The sequence below is a fragment of the Eschscholzia californica genome, unplaced genomic scaffold (assembly GCF_041429995.1).
Source record: "Eschscholzia californica isolate CP2 unplaced genomic scaffold, dmEscCali1.0.p SCAF_3, whole genome shotgun sequence".
NCBI lineage: Eukaryota > Viridiplantae > Streptophyta > Magnoliopsida > Ranunculales > Papaveraceae > Eschscholzia > Eschscholzia californica.
Window position 1 is genome coordinate 36,324,436 of NW_028238420.1, and position 20,792 is coordinate 36,345,227.

Here is a 20,792-nt window from a genome sequence, read left to right on the forward strand (position 1 = left end):
AGGCAAATATGGGTATGGTTCACTTGATTATGTAGCTTTCCTTTTTGAAAGAAGTCAACTACCAGTTGGCTTTAGAAAGTTAGTTGTGGGTTATTTTTGAGGAATTGATTATTCTCGAAGCATGTGGTATCAATATTCATCTAGAGGAACACACTTTCGACTCGGCTTGGTTTTGGATCCAGATGCACGTCATCCCGTTAGGCCACTTAAATTGTACTGCCGTGAATAAACTTGCAAGATTACTTGGTAACTTTCTTCCAACAAACAAGGAGGATCCCGTTAAATGGGCAGTTCATGGTCGAATTAAAATAGAATTTTCTTTACTTTAAACCCCCCCCCCCCAAACGTGTTAGCCTTCGTCTGTCTAATACTAAATTAATTTCAGTCGAATTACGGTTCGAACAAAAATCTTGCGTGTCGGGTTGATTAATAGGGCATTCCATTAAATTTAGCTCTATCATCCTTCAATTTAACGATATATTATTAAAATCGAATCTTACAGAGGAATAAATAATTTAGCTCTATGGAGCCTAAGTACAAAGACTTGTTTAAGGTTCCTTACATTTTCAGAGGTACGGAGAGGGAAATGGAGTCTTATAACTCTCTGGGTGGTTCTATCACCGGTGGAATACCTAGTTTTGAGTCTAATCACAGGAGACAACCCCTCATATCCCTCCAATCCATACTTCTTTGGGGATATACTCACTTCTTTAACTTACGCTAAAAAAAACTGAAATTATTTTTGATGATGGCCACATTGCAGGTAGGTCAAACCAGAGTCAGGATCCTACAAATATGGTTTTGCATGGGAGTGGAGCCCATTTCACACTCATGACTAAGGATTGCGAGAAGACTCCGATATTTCGAAGGGGGGAAACGGTAAGGAGGACAGGACTCTTCGTTCATACAAGCGCACCTCCTCATATCTTATCGCCAACTCAATTTCAGAAAGGGTTACCCCCACCACAAGGCCACACGAATAACATGTCTTGCCTGGAAATGTCGGGGTCTTGGGACTGCTCTGGCAAAAGCTACTCTTTATCTCGACGGCATTAGGCCATGTTTGGCAATGCGGAATGAAATGTGATTCCTTGGAATCACATTCCTATAACGTGATTCATGGGAATCAGATTATTTCACTTTGATGTTTGGTTTGACCAAGAATATGAATTCGATTCCTGACATATTCCTAACTTAGTGTTTGGTTCGTCTAGGATAAGAATGTAAATTTTTGTAAGAGTTCGGTAATATCCTTTTACTTAAACTGCATAAATCCTTGTCTCTTTCTTTCGTTTTTATTCATGGTTATATTTGTTCTTCAAAGAATTAGAATGAAACAAGAATATCTATTATATAAAATAGGATGATGAGTGCTGATTAGGACAAACCCAGAGATAAATTTGGCAGTCCGTCTCAAATCAACCTTAATAACGTTGAAAAATTTGACCGTTAAAATAACCCACAATCTTTCCTTAAATCACCACCAAATCACCATAACCTAAAGGGGTATTTTGCAAAAGGGTCGTAGATAAGTATCGTGTTTTGCGAAAGGGGCATGACCGCTTATTATTTTGCAAAGGGGTCGTGGACTAGGATTGACCAGTTAAGTTTTAACACCGTTAACTCTAACTACATTACTTAAAAAGTTATGGTTATATTTAAGTAAAGTTGCCTAATCTGACATTTGTTTTACACGAATATATCTTCTTCTGTTCATCTTTTTTTTTTTTTTTTTTTTTATTTCTCTAACCTTTGATTTTCATTGGATAATAAAGTGGTGTTGCGGATCGATCTTGCTTAACTCTTGATTTTCTTTCTTCAAAAAAGTCAGCATCTTTCTTGCCGAAATCACTAAGTACGTAAGAGTTTTTTACTTTGTATTTTAGGGTTTTTTTTTACTTTGTCTTTTAGGGTTTATTACTTTGTATCTTAGAGTTTTTACTTTGATTTTCACTGTATTTTAGGGTTTTTTTACTTGTTGTTTTAGGGTTTAGTACTTTGTTTTAGGGTTTATGTCAAATTAGGCAACTTTACTTAAATATAACCACAACTTATTAAGTAATGTAGTTAGTACTAACGGTGTTAATATTTAACGGTGTCAAAACTTAACGGTGTTAAAATTTAACTGGTCAATTATAGTCCACGACCCCTTTGCAAAATAATAAACAGTCATGCCCCTTTCGCAAAACACGGTACTTATCTACGACCCTTTCGCAAAATATCCCTAACCTAAAATCTAAAGGATGCCCTCTTTTGTTCAGCTTTAGCTCCTCTATGGTGGTCCTTCTTCTCCCAGAATAAGCCTAACGCCTTTTTTCCATCTCTATCTTTAGTTTTCTGACTTTATTCACTCGTTAATCTACTTCAATTTCGTTACTATATATCTCCAAAAGATACGACTTTCTGATGCAGGCGCATAACATGTGGGCCCACGTCCACGCGTGCCCACATCCTATTCGGCAATAATAGTAGTCCTAGTTAGTATAGGATTAGGAAGTTACTTTAATTTGATATTTCTTTATTTTGAGGTTTCTATGTTTTGAGTATTTTATTATTTTAGGAATCCTAGTTTGAGTCTATCTAGGAAAGTTTGTTATCTATAAAAGGAGGTCTAGTCTATTTTATTATTCATATTGAAGAGAAAAACCATTGAAGTTAATTAAGTTTTAGTTTATTTATCGTTTTCTTTACAGTTCTTCGTTTATTTTATTGTTCTTATTTTAATTCCGCTGCGTCTACATCAAGTGGTATTCAGAGCCATTTTTTTTAACCAATCACAATGGTTAATCCTACCGTTCCTGCTACAACAATCAAAGAGAAGACACCAACTTTTGCCTCCGAATGGGACAACATCAACAAAAAGTTATCCTCGGTTACAAAATTGGAAGAAGCTTTCGAAAATTACAAGAAGGAAAATTTGGAAAAATTCGACAATATCAATCATCGATTCGATCAAGTCAATGATTCCATCATGAAGTTATCTAAACAACTCGAAGGCATATGTAAGTCTCCCTCTCCCACCACCACTCCTATCTCTTCTACTACAATTCAAACCTCATCACAACAACCACCTCCAACCACCACCAACACAACCATTGACATCACCACACCAATCCCATTACCCCTATTCGGCCACACTATCACCAACCCATGCCCGACTTCAATCCTACCACCAATTTGTTCATACACCAACCCTACACCACCACTCTAACTGATTTTCCCATTAACATACATAAACCCCACAACCGTTCCAACCACACCACCTTTCTCCTTCACCGATCAACACACATCAACCCGACCCGGTTCGTTCTCTCACCACTCCACTACAAACCCGAAAACAACCCAACAATACCCCTTCCATACACCTCGGCAGTACTACTCACCAACCACCCTCCCACTCGAGATTAATCAACCTAACCGTGACCTAGACTTCTCGAGAAATACGAATGATACACCCACTCGCCTACACTCTCAAGCCGTATCTCCCCACCTCACACCGAACCGAGGTACTTCGTCTTCGAACCACCGAACCGAAACCCACCACCCCTTTCCCAACCGAGAACCGGAACCCCTCACCCACCAAGTTCAACGTTTTTCCGACACCTATCCATCCACCCGAAACCGGCAAACCGAATCATTCACCAACCGACCCACCGATTTCCCGTCCTCCCCTCATAACCGAGACCGAAAATTCCCCTTGACCCATCACCATAATCGAGAGGAACTTCGTGAACAAAACCGAACACACTTCGTTGAACCCGACTACCCACCTTACCGTCATGAACCCCGTCTTCAAAACCGAACCCACCCTTATGAACCGGATCGACCCAAAACCCGTACCAACTATCAAGAACCGAACCCTATTAGGTCCATACAACGAAACCGTACTGCTCATCCACCACGTCCCACTTATCACGAACCCGACGACCACCATCCCGATGATGATCACGATCCTCCACCGGCTTATTCTTCGTACCGTATCCGAATGGACGTCCCATCATATGACGGTTCCATCAACATTGAAAACTTCTTGGATTATATTGCTCATTTGGAAAATTTCTTTGATGTTATGCAGGTATACGGACAAGAACAGGTAAGATGTGTTACCGGATATCTTTCAAAAACAGCTTTAACATGCTGGAAACAAGAATCTGAACAACGACGATTATCAAATCTTCCTCCCTTATCCTCGTGGTCTGAACTTAAACCACTTATGATGACACGTTTTCTCCCTTCTGATTACGAAAATCAGTTATGTCTGGAATATCTTCGTTGTCGTCAAGGATGACGTTCAGTTGAAGAATATGCTTCCGAATTTCAGTGTTTGAGTACTCGGCTTAATCTCCCCGATACTAAGTTCATGAAATTGGAAAAATTCAAAGATGAACTTCGAGGTTATAATAAAGATCTTGTCAACCTCCGTCCATTCTCTTCCGTCTCTGAATGTATTAGTGTGGCTCGTTCTTTTGAGTCAGATTCTCGATCACTCTATAAGGGAACTTCAATCGTTCCAATTATGTTCGACCACCTACAGATTGAATCCATATAAAAAACTACCTACGGGTAAGTGTTTTCGTTGTTTTGAAACAGGTCATTATTCTAATAATTGCCCGTTACGTGGTAAGGCAAACTTGGTGGAAAAACAAGATCACTTGGATTCATTCGATAAGGAGATCGATCATGTCAATATTGACCCTGATTCAGGTGACCGTGTTATGCTAGTAACTCGTAGGGTACTTTTTACTCCTCTTGAACCCTGTCATTCTCAACGGAAAAATTTATTTGTTACACGAGGTACGGTATTGAACAAAGTTTGTACGATTGTTATTGATAATGGGTGTGTGGAAAATTTGATTTCATCTAGACTAGTAGCTTACTTGGGTATTCCTACTATTCCAAAACCACATCCTTCCGTACTGCTTGGGTTCAATCCGGTAATGCTACACGTGTTGATCGCATGTGTACCTTTTCACTCTCTATTGGCTCTTTCTATTTGCCTGACATTACTTGTGATGTTACCGATATGGATCTTTGTCATATTATTTTGGGACGCCCTTGGCAGTCAGATGTGGATGCTATTTACAAGGGACGTTTGAATGTTTATGAGTTTCCGTGGAAGAAGATTATCACTTTGTTGCCGATCGCGGAAGGATCTGCTGAACTTACCTCCTTCCAACATTCGGTTCGGGACGAACCTTCTGGGGAACAGGGTGCTGATGCAGGCGCATAACATGTGGGCCCACGTCCACGCGTGCCCACATCCTATTCGGCCATAATAGTAGTCCTAGTTAGTATAGGATTAGGAAGTTACTTTAATTTGATATTTCTTTATTTTGAAGTTTCTATGTTTTGAGTATTTTATTATTTTAGGAATCCTAGTTTGAGTCTATCTAGGAAAGTTTGTTATCCTATAAAAGGAGGTCTAGTCTATTTTATTATTCATATTGAAGAGAAAAACCATTGAAGTTAATTAAGTTTTAGTTTATTTATCGTTTTCTTTACAGTTCTTCGTTTATTTTATTGTTCTTATTTTAATTCCGCTGCGTCTACATCACTTTCACTCTCTATAAAGTCCTCCACTTTCCGTATTTCATCTTCCTCTCTTCATCTCCTTCTTTGCAGGTATGAATTTTCCTTCGTTTTTGTTCTAAAAATCTTTGTTTCAGCTCGATTTTATATATGTATGCTTGTCTAATTTGCATCTTAGATTCTCTTTGCTTGATCCTATGTATTTCAAATTTTGTCATATGGAACTGCAATGCATCTATCTGATCAATTGTCTGATCGAACTAGAAAAAATACTATTATATCAGGTTGTGTTAGGATTGTTTTCTACTCCAACTAGAAAATTAAATGGAAAGATTCTTGGAATATTATTATTTTCTAATGAATTTTGTTTCTTCTTCATTTCTTTTGAGTTAACAAGAGGTGATTTCATTTCCCCAGTGTTTCTCCAATCTTCAGACTACAAGAGGTGAGTTCATCTTCAGTATTGAATCAAGCATGTTTCTGTCGATTTCCATTTAATATTATTTCATTTGAATTATTGCTTTATATCTCCACCCTTATATGCTTTCTTATGATTTTCTTGGTGAAACAGTAATATATCTTTTCTTATGGTTAACTTCAAAAGCTATCGATAACAGTTAAGGCTTGAGTAGTTACCGCGTTACAATGTCTCTAGGTTCTGCTTTTCTATTTCTGTGTCAAAATATGCTTTTCACTTATCTTTTACAGTGTGTTTGGCTTTAATTCTTGAATTATTGAACCAAGAAAATCCTCTCAAACTAGAAAAGATAAGAGGTTATTCTGAAGCATTCAATATGTGGGCATGTCAAGATAAGAGGGTCCGAATTCACTCAGTTTAAAAGAATAGATACGATTGAACAATGCATAACTATGTGAGATCAACAGGAGTTCACGTTAATTTTATTTTGTGCCATTGAGGGCAAAAAATGAAGAAACCTGCTTGTATAGTCTGTAATCAAATGTCGAATGTAGCTTGCTAACCCGTTTCTGATTTATGCTAAATATTCAAATTGAATTCAAGCATGTTGTTTTAGAACTACTAGTACTAAACGTAAGCACAAAATAAAGCCATGCGATTCCAAAATAACAAGAAGGGATTGGGGTGAAATTGAGGCAATTATTTTTGAGTTATTTTGCGGACAAACATAATTATCGGGTGACGAGTTTGGGGCATGAAGATGTTCATTTTTGAGTTTGGGGCAAGAAGTAACTTTGACTAACTTTATCATCCAAAAAGTAACGACATCTAATAACCCTTAACGTTAGTTGACTCTTGTATTAGTTAAAAACGTCAGATGCTCCAAACACTAACTTTTAAATTCACATGCTCCTAACACAAGTTTTGCAATTTTTTCAGAAATATTCAAATAAAAATATTATAACCTATTTACCTCCATTAACGATATTCACGTCAACTTCTACACTCACATAAACTCATGAACCTCGTACACAAACCTACATATCGTAGAACGTGTGACCACGAAATTTGATTGTATTTCATCCATTTGTCACAAAATAATTGATCTAAAAATGAATACATTCATAAATATTCATTTGTTCATAAATGTTAAAGTATCTTATTGTTAAAAAATAATCTCTATCAATATTCAAGTAGCTTAGTGTTTTTCAAAAAGATCAAAAGGTAGTAAATTTACGATGATGTAACAGAGAATGACATTTTGTATCAGGATAATCCAAGTTTTGGGTGAAAAAATCTTAGATGGACCCTATTATTGTCTCTCTCCGTCTTCTCATTGTCTCAACAAAATAAGGAAGGGTTCCCTTCTTGCTAACCCGCATGGAGAGTTTTAAAATTTCAAGTGAAATTCTTCCCCTCCATCGCAACAATCAGAATATATAGAGAAAGTAAGAGAATTACAGAGTAACCTCGAACTAGGGTTTCACATGAGACCCTTTCCCTTCGTCGGAGACGAAGGAGGGTTACGACGAAATAAATTTTCTCTTCGCTGAAACAATGAGTAAGGGAGAAGGAAAGAAAGAGAGAGAGAGAGAGAGAAAAAAAAAAAAATATTGAGTAAGCAGGTTTATGTAAATATATTTTATGGATGTTATTACATTTATTTGATTTTATTTTGAATATTTCTGAAAGAATTGTAGCTATAGTATTAGGGACACTTGAATTCGAAAAATTGGATTTTGGGGCATCAAAATTTAAATAAAACTAGTGTTTGGGGCATCTCACTTTTTTTTACTAACGTGAGAGGTAGCTTACGTTAATCATTGTTTGACGCCATTACTTTTTGGATGATAAAGTTAGTCAAAGATGGTCCACGCCCTGTAGCGCCCCAAATCCCAAATCTCAAGCTAACGCCATGAAATCGAAGATTTGAGACCTTCAAACTGGATCCACGAGCAACGCCTACCATGAGTGCACTATCAATACCTGAAAAACTAAATAGCAGGGTTAAAACCCAACTGCAGTAGATTTCCTCAAACCTAAGTCTCGGGTAGGCAAACTCAATCTCCAATCAAGGAAACATTGCATTCATATTCATTGTTGACGTTATCTGAAATTTAATGTGACAACTAACATAATACAACGTTATTTACCTCATACATGTAGAAACTAACAATTTATATTCCTGATTATTAGGTTTTTAATGTCCTCGCATTCTAATCCAATACTAACTCTCATAATACAACAATCTTTCACATCACACACATAATAGCATCACACACATAATAGCATCACACACCCATAATAGCATCACACCACAAATATTGGCTCTAATAAAGAATTACAAACAAGTTCACCAAACCATTCAAGCCAACAACACATGACAAGTCAAAATGGATGATGCTCATAATAGATCCTCACGTGGATCACAACCTCAAACAAACAAATAACACTAATAGTTAACAAATATACACTCACCATTATAAGGTATCATCTACCTAGGAAATACATTGCTTAAAGAATGGAAACCATGTGAATTATCTCAATAAATTCGCTCATTGGAGACTGTCTCGACACCTAGTACAAAAACTATTATAACTCCTCACTCGGAAATCCAATTAATGAACCGTTTGAACCAATAGAAAGTAGACAAACAGACCTTTCCAACCATATAAGTTACACACCGAGATTCATTATCAATCAATACCAGATTCAATTTTAATCTACACCGAAATATTGTCCTCTATAGATATTTTATAGAATTCAAGATAGAACTAATATCTAAATCATTCAATCATTCTTTATAGAACTTATGTGATTAAAAACACTAAACCTATCATGGAATAAATTGAAAAAGCCTACAAAAGAATTAGGAGATAGGAAATCTACCTCTTCTTGCCTTAAATGACATCAAGACCACAATCATGCCTCTTTCTCTCTCTAGAGAACTCTATCTCCTTTCTTCTTTATTCATTATTCCTTCACTAAGGAGTGGCTTGTTGGAGATTAAGAAGATATACCAATTATATCATAAACAATACATAGATATCTTCAATTTGTTCATCAAAATCTTTTCCAAAGAATACCATTTCTCTTTCTCTCTCTAAGTTTTATTCTAGATCTACAAAAAGGCTCTACACGCGTTTTTATATAATCAACGCAACCAACCCTATTTTTCCTTCTAACCCACTTCTATTTTATGATACTCAAGCCCACACTAACTTACTCTTCATATTAGACCCAAATCCAAATTGACTTAGAGTTTTGTTATTTCCACCTAATATGATATAAATAAGAAAATAGGGGTGTTACACGCCCCAAACTCAAAAAAGAACATTTTCATGCCCCAAACTACTATGTACTTATGTATGCCTTTTTCGCAAAATAACTTTTATATTTAAGCTTTTTGAAAGGCAAACAAATTGGACACCGAGACAATTAGTCCAAGAGACAGACATTATATGAATTGTGAGCATTTTTTAGAACTTTTGAACTTTGAGGGTCTCTTTAGGCAATTAAGATGGTTTTATTCCCTTAATGTAGTGAGAACAAATTCGAATTTCCTTCAGATTTTTTTCGTATGTAATTTTTTATTTTCGATCTAGAACCAAAGTTGTAGTTTGTGTATAACTTATAGTCATCAATTGATATTTTGTCTTATATGTCATTTATTAGTTTGATTTTTCAGAAATTAAGAACAACCATGCTACTAAAATGTAGTTTTTTTTGTTGTAATTATATAATGTAGTTGAATTGGTAATTTATTACCATCATGCTAATAACGACCATCTGAGTAAATATGACAAGTATAAAACCAAACCAAACCACTAAATGCCCTACTACTTTAGATCGCTTCATGTCAATGTTGAAGCATGTCATTCTGTTTTTGAATGTTAATAGAGTTGAACTATCGTGTCATACATAATTCAGAATCCCTAATTTGCTTAGGTATTGTATCATCTAAAGTGTTTCAATCATAATTTTATTTTTTTTAATTGTCACATAACATAACGATAGATCTTAATTTCTGATTTCAATCTCATTCTATCAATTGTAAGTCAATATTTGTCACTCGATTCTTTCGAAAAAATTAAAATTAAACTGCTTGTAGGATAATGAAGAAGTTTTGAAAAAGACAAAATTTACGTGTTGAAGTGTGACATCATGTAATGACTATGTATAGATGGCAAACACCACTGGATCAAACCACAAATATATTTCTTCACGTTGTATAGAATTCAACATCCATTTCATCATATTGCATTTTCTTCTAGTTGAACGAACTGTGTCGTGCCGGAGGCACGGGTTATATCTAGTATTTATAACAACATAATCAACATCCATTTTTGAACTAGAAACTTGTAAATATAAGGTAAATGTAAATACATATTTATAATAGCATAATCGACATTAGTTCTTGAACTACAAACTTGTAAACATAAGGTAAATGCCTTCTCAACGTTACTGTCTTTGAGGTGTTTGTTTCGTGAGATTTTCGATACACCCTCTAGCACGGGATTGTGATTATGATAAATATTATGATATTAAATTATTTGTTAATTTATTTGATTTAAATTAAATTTTCGAATCATGTTATAATATTTTATTATGTATAGTATAAACCTTTAGTAATTTGTTTTATTTGAGTTAAGACTTTTAAGAAAGAAACTAAATAAGTTGTTAAACTAGCTTTAAATGTTATTCAAATAACTTAAGCAAGGTAGTATATGTATGCTATCATAATAATACTATTAAATTATTAAAACAACCTTTTAAATGTGATAGCAATAATATAACATTAATAAATTATAAGTAATTTATCTTAGTATTATAATTGTGTTTAATAATTAGGTTTTTAATTAGACAAATAGATGAGTTAATATTAATAAATTATAAATAGTATGTATAACATTTTCTACCTTTTATTTATATATATACTAACATAATTTGATGGTACGTACAAGCGTATCATTCATTAGCTATTACTTTGTACACTTGACCGTAGAGTTTGAGATAATAAATATTATTACCTAACAGGAACTTGGACTTTGCATTCTATTAGTTTGCAAATCCCCTGTAAAAATCACAAGAGGAAGTATGTACATATTCAAAATAACTTATTCTGTTTTTCAACTATTATTTTTAATTTATATTTTTACATATGACATATTAAATCATTCTGACAATACTAAGTAATCTTAAGGTTTGAATGATGATAAAATATATTTCTATGAATTGAGCGTCTATAAATAAACTATTGAAATTTATTTTTAGAAATGAACAAGAAACACCAACAAAAGGAGATTTAAAAATGTTGTTTTTGTCAAGGAAAAACAAACTAGAGATTTCAGAACTCGAAAGCTTCTTGATTTTTTTTTAATTTTTTTGTATTTCAAATGTATATAAAGTAATAAAATAGGGTGGACTCCCATTACTCTTTTTTTTGCTTTATGTATGTTAATATCTGAATAAATAGAATTTTTTTGTTTTTAAACTAATATTTGTAATATAGCAATTCTAAAATCTTAATTCACATAGAAATACCTTATTTTAAGTTTTACTAAAAATTGAAAATACATAACAATCTTTACATACAGTTTAAAAATATAAATTAACTTAATAAGATGATCTGGACGAAGATGCTACTGTAATTAAACACCAACCTATAAATACATAATTACTTAGCCAACTAATATTTAAAAGATTTTTTTGAATGTTAAAGCTTCTAAACCATAATTTTATCTATATATGTATATTGATTTCATAAATAAATACTTTTAAAATAGTTTAAAAATATAAAAACGAAAAGATTTAGTTGAAGTGCAAGGAAATGCAAAAGTAAGCTCAAATTCTTATACTAAGAATTGCATTACATAATTCTAAAATTTTTTTATTTCCATCTTTCTGATATAGAGGTGCGAGATACAAATACTTTTTATAAAGCTTGTGTTTAGTTAATGATATTAATTAGACTTATGAGAAGATCGAACTCTATACCTTTGTATTATGAAAATGGCCACTTACCAACAAGTTATAGCAGTAATTTGTTTATTGTTTTCAGTCATCGCCCTCGTCTTCGTTTTACGTCATAAGTGAACAAAAATGAAAAGTTTATGTTAATTACCTCCAAGTATGCCTTCCAGACACATGGTGCCTCTATGCCTTAATCATTGCGTCTTACATTATTATCTCATTTTTTATAGATTTAGGTCCGGAAATAAATTCTCATAATTAACAATAACCTATTAATATTATTTCATGTTTATTCTCTCTCTTTATCCTTCTCATTGTCAGTCTCTCTCGCTGTTTCAAAAAAGAGAAGTGATTATAACTTATTAATATTAATAATCTAAACACGTTAGTAATATTAAATAAATTATTTATAACATATTAGTATTATATTGTTTTCATTACTTTTAAATGTTACTTTAAGATAAATGATAGAAAAGGTCTTTCATAAGAAATTAAAATTTATAAATTTAATAAAGAAACTAAAATTTATAAATTTATAAATTTATAATTTTTTTTATAAATTTAATAAAGAAACTAAATAAATTATTAAACTACTTTAAATGTTATTAAAATAACTTAAACAAGTTCGTATAAAAATGTTATTAAAACAACATTATTAAAGCAATGGCAAAAATAAAGGATTACTATGTAAACTACCACACAAACAACGTTATCTTAGTAAAAAGATAGCGGAACGAATTTCACTTTCATACTTATTCTTGCTTTTCTTTGATGGTCATTCTTGAACTAAACACTTGGACATATAAGACAAATATACTTACATGTTTATAATAACATAATCGATATCAGTTTTAAATAGAACTTGTAAAATAAGGTAAGTGTACATACATATTAATTTAGTGTTTTAGCGAGGGTTTATATTCATCTTCAAATTCCTAACACTAAAGTATTTTTCGCGATTTAGTGTTGTACCGAGGGTTTTAATCATCTTCATATTTTTTTTATACTTGTATCTCCTTCTTTGCTTTCAATTAACAATATAATTTTGCATTAAACTAATTTTTGAAGCCAAAATCTAATCTAATGTGATCATACTAAGTTTTTGTGGGACCTAGAAAAACGTTAAAGAAAATAATTTACTAAAGCATGCGATGTAAGATTATTTTCACTCTCGTCTAGTGACCAGACGCAGTACCTAGATAACTCGAGTTGAAAGTCATGTCAACTCAAGATTGACTTTTCTTTTAACTTGGATAAAATATCAAAAAAAATTAAAATGGTACAAATTTTTTTTTTGAAACCAAGCGATACTATTTTTCATTCATAAGTGATTAAATCACAATGTTACATGGATGATAATTCTTATTTCTCTCCTCTGAAAACTTCATGAGAGTTACTTTTAAATGTAAAGTACCTCATGAAGAGAAAAAAATTGACTAGACACTGACTCAATAAAATGACCCTAAAGGTCGAAAGACGAAAAGATCCTAAAGATCGTGAATGAAAAGACCCTAAAGGTCGACAAAATAACAGGAAAAAACTAAAAGAACCACCGCCGCTGTCACCGGAAAACCGCCTCCGTCACCGGAAAATCGCCTCCGTCACCGAAAAACCGCCACCATCACCAAAGAACCGCCGCCACCAAAGAAAAACCGCCGTCACTGTGAGAAACCATTGTCCTGACGAAGAAGCCACCCTGTATCAAACCACAAAACCACCATCTTCTCATACCATAAAACATACCTCTACCATTCCCATAAAAACCACCACCAGCATTGTTAAACATATCCCTTTACTCCACCACCCCACCACCACCACTACCACCACCTCTGTACACCCCCACTTTACCCACGCCACCACCGCAGTATCTTCACTAAAACCCCAATGGAATTAGCAGTAGCACCACCACTGCAACACCATTCCACCATCACTCAAACCCACCACATAACCCACACCACTACCCCAACACCATCACGAAACACCACCAGCTCTAGCCTTAAACCCCATTCACACACTACCACCACCCATAACAACCACTAAGCAAAAGAAGATCCAAAACCTAGCCTCCATGACATGATCTCACCATGAACAACTCGCACCGCCACGAATGATTCACTGTAAGAGAGAGAGAGAGATAGAGAGAGAAAGGGACGAAACCCTCACCGGATCTGGCGAGGGTTTCTGAAGAAAACCGGCTACTGAAAAAAGTTTTTTGGTTCTTGAAACCTAGGAAAGAGAGATGGTACAAACTTTTGAAAATGAAAAATTGGTAGGGCCGTTAACTTTGACTTCCAATTTGCACAAGCAACCAATTTTAGGCTTCCGTGAAAGGAAAAATGTTATTCCAACATCCTTCTAAACTTACTCATTCATTTGGAATTCATGTTAACATTTTCTCCAAATGGTCATTTCAAGTTTTTATAACTGAAGTTATTTTCATAAATAACATAATTTTATTCCCCTTATGGAATAAAAATTTGGAGAACGAAAAATTTCACATATTTACATACGTTTTAATAAATATATATATTTTGTTAAGAAAAAGAACATCTAATAACTTCATCTTTTGAATTTTATTCAAACCGGTCTTAAAGTCCAAACTGTTATAAATCTTTGATTTATGGTGGATGACCACCACACTTGGGTAACTCCCACCACCATAAGTTCTCCACCATTATTTGTATTCAAGCACCATTACTCTCCATTAGTTTTGTAACTCATCAAGAGGCCTATATAAAGAGCTTTCTTGTTAGTGAATAAGATGTACCAAACTAGTGTACCAATGTACCTAATATACCAATATATCAAAGTAGAGAAATCATCTACAAACATATGAATACAACTCTAGTTCTTCTTGTCCCTTATCTCTTTGCTTATATTTTCATCATCTTTCTTCTTCCCTACCTCTTTTATTTTTCACAACACGTTATCAGCACAGATTGCTCTATGATTAAAGGGAAGAAGAAATTATCAACTCCTTGATCAAGATATAAGTACATAAAGGATTTGTAAGTTTGATCAATTGTTATTGGTAAGTTAAAAGGTATTTGGACCTTTCTTTGTTGAATTTACAAAGTTTTTATTCTTATTATTGCTAATAATTTATTTTATTGTTGTTGAGACATATTAAATCATATCTGAAGGATATGAGAATTGCATAGATGAAAGGATTAACATTCCAATCTAATATGAATGTTAATGCAACTCATTCGATGGTAAGGTTAATGTAAGTTATATCTTCAAAAATAAATTAGTCTTCCTCTCATAACTAATATTTGGTGTTCTATGAATATATTCTAAGTGCATATTTTGATAAAAAAAAAAATTTACAGATATATGACAATTAATAATTTTTTTAGATATATCTTAAGGATGATAAAATTATCTCATATTCAATTCTCCCATCTTATAAGACCTATTAATAAAGATTCTTTCAGGAGAAAATTTAACCATCTGAGTTTGGTTACAATGAAATTGAATCATCTATTTCTATATGATATTACAAACCTGAAGTTTGGTAACCAATATGAGTAAGTTAATTATCACCAAAACGGTGAACCCTTGCAAAACAAAATTGGTTTACTCATTCCTGGAGAATGAAAAATATTGATATTTTAGTATTGGAATTACTTTCCATTGATTATTAAGAGTCCACAACTGAACTCGTAAGAAAAATACTTCATCGAGTTCAGATTGAAATGAAGTGGCAAAAATGAACATCTCATTTCACTGTATCAACATACAGTCTGATTAGATTTGAAAAAGTTCTTCACGGTGGAAGACAACCAATTTTTGTGAAATTCTTTTAAGGAGAATACAATATCACACCTTTGGTTGCACTTGTATCGCAATAAAATTTTCATCAAGTTGTGATAATATCTTCTTACGTGTCTATGGATGACAACGAGTTGAAAATTATTGGAAAATAAAATTTTTTGAATATCTGCTTTCATATTACATCTGAAGTTATAATACACAAAGAAAGTGATGATGGATTTTAATAAAAAAAAATCGAATGAAATGACATCTCATATGTAATCAATCACACCTGAAGTTGTTATTAGAGCAAATTGCTCACACCTGAAGTTGTGATTAGATAATAATTTTGGTCCAACAAATCATATGGTATAAAAATAGAAATCAAAATTTGCCTGAAGCAATTGATTTCCCTTTCGTCTATGTCACATCCTTGAAGTATGTGCACATAAATAAGACGAAAATCTATCGACATTAGGGGGAGGAAGTCCTATATTAAATGTCGTAAAATACTTGATATTGATCGAGTCCCCTCATTTGGAATCAATATACGAAGATTTATACCTCCAAATTTTAATAGTTTCCAGAGCTTAATATTCTCATACACGGATAAAGGTCATGGAAAATGATCAAAGCTAATCAAAGTAGCATTACTCCTAGAGGAATAATTTTATAAAAGAATCCTCCTGAAGAGGCTATAACATTAGAAATGAATATGTGATTCATATTCCCAATAAAATTCCTCGATGAGGATATGTGTAAAAAGAGACATTGGTCTTTTACTTAGGCAAATACATGAGATTATTAAACGATGTATGATGTTAAAATTTGAGAAATCAAATAAATCATTTCAGACGATGTATTTATGAAAATACTAGCTACTGGGAGCATGTTGATCCCGAGTTACTATAAGTAATTGGTAAAATTTTGACGAGATAGTTCATTATTTTTAGATTTTTTACAAAAATTTTAAGTGTTCAGACATGAAGTCGAAGCACCAACCAAGAGTTACCCTGAAGGTAATGAAGTAGACATATGTTAGAGTTGAATTATAAAGGATTGATAAATCCTATTGTGACTCCTGGAGAGTTTATCAAAGTTTGACAGTAGAGTATTGAAAAAGATTATTCGAGTAACGAAAATCTTGAAAATGAACATATTCTGAATTACTAAAAGGCTATAGTTCAAAGCAACTCATATTGTCTTAACTTATCATATGTCATGGAAATTCAGGTCCCGAAGTACCTAATATAGTACAGACAATACATTATGTGTGTTGTAATGTGGTTTTAGAAAACAACCATCATTCATATATAAAATGTCAATCACGTTGTATTCTTTTTCCTTCGCTAAGGTTTTGTCCTATTGGGTTTTCCTTATCAAGGTTTTAACGAGGCAACTGTGCATATTGAAAATTATTTCAATTTTTTAAAAGTTGTAGTCTTTTTCCTTCGTTCAGGTTTTGCCCGATTGGATTTTTCTGACAAGGTTTTGGCGAGACAACTCTATTTTAAGACAAAAGTCATCGAATGATGAATTTAACACCTCCTATGCGTGTCAAGTGGATTGTACAACGAAATGTGATAAGTGCATCAATTTCACAAGCTGTTATAGTTATCTTACCGATATACATGATACACAAATACGAATCACTAAATAGTGACTTCAATTGATATCCCAGAAGGATTTAACAAGCTTCGATTTAAAGTATACTTGAACTTTAAGGCATTATATAGATGCAACTTGAAATGTCAAATGCTACTCATTACATTTGTGTGTATAATACCAAAAAGAAGCTGACGATAAAAAGTTGAACAATGCCCTCAACCTTCATGAGGGAGAGCAAGTTTATGAAGACACTATATACTATATTTTCACAAAGTACTCTTTTTCCTTCGTTAAGAATTTTTCCCATAGGGTTTTTCTTAACAAGGTTTTAATGAGGCTGATTATGTGTTCATCAAAGATGTACATAAACAAAGAATTTGTACTCTTTTTCCTTCACTATGGTTTTGTCCCATTGGGTTTTCCTAGTAAGGTTTTAATGAGGCAATATCTGATGTGGTGGACATCCAGGGGGAGTGTTATAAATCTTTGATTTATGGTGGATGACCACCACACTTGGGTAACTCCCACCACCATAAGTTCTCCACCATTATTTGTATTCAAGCACCATTACTCTCCATTAGTTTTGTAACTCATCAAGAGGCCTATATAAGGAGCTTTCTTGTTAGTGAATAAGATGTACCAAACTAGTGTACCAATGTACCTAATATACCAATATATCAAAGTAGAGAAATCATCTACAAACATATGAATACAACTCTAGTTCTTCTTGTCCCTTATCTCTTTGCTTATATTTTCATCATCTTTCTTCTTCCCTACCTCTTTTATTTTTCACAACACAAACAACTAATTGAGGAAATTTCAAGTAATCACTCCTATTTATTATTTCAGGGTTCGGGCTAGAAGTTCATGCGCCCAAAAACTTAAGATGTCTTCACAAAAATATATTGAGTTAATTCCTATATGGCCCCCTACTTTGTGACCAGCTTCCTTTATGGCCCCCTTTTTTTCGTAAATTCAAATATGGCCCTCTATTTTCAAGTATATGTCAATACTACCCTTCCTAATTCTAAATTTAAAACATTTCAAAAAACTTATTATATTCCTCTTTTGACTTGCAATAATTCTTTTAAATTATTTATTGGGTACGATGTCATTTTCATTGTTAAGAAAGAAATGAAATGTTTTTTGTGCATTCATGAGCGTACAGAAAGGATGATTATTTCTACCTATTTATACTATGTAGACCCAAATACATTGCGCAATGATGATATCTGCATAATAACTGTACATTGTTTGATCTTAGTTGTATCTATTTTTTCTCTTGAACAAATAAATAATTGTTTCCTCTACTTGGTAAAAGGCTGCGACTTTGGAAAATAAAAAAAGGCTCTGGGAATAAATTTTCTGGGGAATTCACGTTTTTTTTTTAAAATCTCCAGTGATTATTTTCTTATGGAGAATACAGAAAAATTTACAATGTACAAAATTCACTTCAAGTAAATTTCTTTTATTGTAAGTCATTTCTTCATCTTTCTTCTTCTCTGGAGAAGAACTCACCCACCTCGTCCCCTCCATAACTTCTAGCCAAACGTTTTGTTCTTCCATCTCCATCAATTCTCTTATTTATCTTCCTCTAATCTCCAACTCCTACTACCTTTTTTTTTCTCTAAAATCAGAAACAAAGTTAGAGAGATAAAGAGGGAAAAATGTTCTAAATCATAGAAATCATCAAACAAAATCTCTTGAAGCTTAATACATCTTCCGTTAGACGTCCAAAGCAAGTTTCTCCATCCATTAATCCTGTCCAAGAGAGGTAAACACATTCTAAACCCTAGAAATCAATTACTTTGAGCCCTAAAACATATTTGTCATCACTTCTAAACATGTTAGGTTTGTTCTCCATGTTTTCAGGGTTTAGTGATTAGAAGAAGACAAAGCTTTGGAGAAGAAGATGAAGAAAGGAAGAAACACTTGGAAGGAGTTTAGGGTTTAAATCCATAAAAATATTTTGTTTAAATTTATAAAAGTTTCTTTTAAATTCTTTTATGAGATATTATAAAAGTTTAATGTTTTTAACTCCAAAATTAAATGCCCTACAACAAAAAACAGAAAGAAAAATGCCAATCGTAGTTGACCAATTTTGGAGAACTTTTTTATTCTCCGAAGATTTTTCTTTATTCCCCAGAGTCGCGGCCTGGTAAAATCATCTTGATGAGAAGCATTACCTTGTTATGCTCATACTAATGGTCAGGGGCGGACCTACGTAGGGGCCTGTGGGGTCACGTGCCCCCACAGGCCTAATGTTAGGTCTTTTGTTTCGATAGAGCTCAATGCCTTTACATAGAAACGCAACACAAATAACATAATGGATTAGGCATTGGCTCGGTGGAGAGGGGTATCAACCTACTTTTTCATTTCAAATTTGTATGGGTAAAATTCTTTTTGCCCCTTACTTTTTAATTGCCTATCATATAGGCCGTGTAATTCTTATTTTGATCCTTTATTTTAAAATCACTACTTCTTTTAGTTTGTCTCTTTTGTAAGTTTGATGTTGACCCCTTATAACTTTGTTACAGTTGTGTTATATAATTTGAGTGTGTATGCGACTAATTATTTATATTGAGATACACTCCATACAAGGCACAAGTTAGCACTAGTCAAGTTAGTTGAGAATGTAACTATAAGATATAAGAAACTCGCGTGAATATCGTATCAAGATTTTTGAATGATTTACACCTGCTTATTATAACTAAAGTGCCCCCACAACGAAATTTTTCTGGGTCCGCCATTGCTAATGGTGGTGGTGGTACTAGGAGGTGGAAGGAAAAAAAGAAGAAACAGAAGTTTTGTTGTCTTAAATAATTTGATAAAACTCATAACTGAAATTTTTTCTTGTTCTCAAAAGTGGCTTTCTCGTTAGTATAGTGCTCCTGTGAGAATAGTCCCACATGGGAGTGTGTCTCTAGCAACCAAAAATATCATATCTAAGTCTTCTTTACTCATCGCCAATTGGTTATGAGTTAGATGATTACAAACTTAACATGATATCAGAGCTAGGTCCAAACGTGATACACTTAAAACCACATGTGTTCATAGTCTTTGTGATTCAAAAGGTACTATTGGTATAGTACTTCAAAAAAAATAGTAATAGTATTTATCTTCCGTGTCCTCTTATATTTCTTTCCGTTCTTCTAGTAATTATTAAAAATAATTTGATGACAAACCCTATAGAAATAGTGAACAGGTGAATATTAGGTTTTAATTTGGCACGAACAAACCAATCGGCTACCATTTATCGATTTTGATTAGGATAGCTCTCGACATCAAAATACATCAAAATTGGGAGGAAGAAAGAACAAAGCTCTCTCTCTCTCTCTCTCGGCTAATTTTGGAATGAAATCAATTAGAATGAAGAAAATAACGAGGGAGAAACAAATCATTCCGGAAAATGGGAATCACAAATCCACCCCTTTTCCTGGATTTGCTATTACCTCATTTTGGTGGAACCCCATTCCCGAAGGAATAGAACTCCCCTTGCATTCCCACA

The 20,792-nt window shown here is 33.4% G+C and overlaps 1 protein-coding gene across 1 annotated transcript in view; it reads left to right on the forward strand.

Moving 5' to 3' along the window:
• Window positions 1-3,985: 3,985 nt before the first annotated feature.
• Window positions 3,986-20,792, forward strand: part of LOC147549904 (uncharacterized) — a 32,986-nt gene continuing 16,179 nt past the window's right edge. The window contains exons 1-3 of the mRNA XM_086668396.1: window positions 3,986-4,093; window positions 4,322-4,445; window positions 4,591-4,733. Of these exons, the coding sequence (XP_086524522.1) occupies window positions 3,986-4,093; window positions 4,322-4,445; window positions 4,591-4,733 (375 nt within the window). The remainder of the gene's footprint in view (window positions 4,094-4,321; window positions 4,446-4,590; window positions 4,734-20,792) is intronic.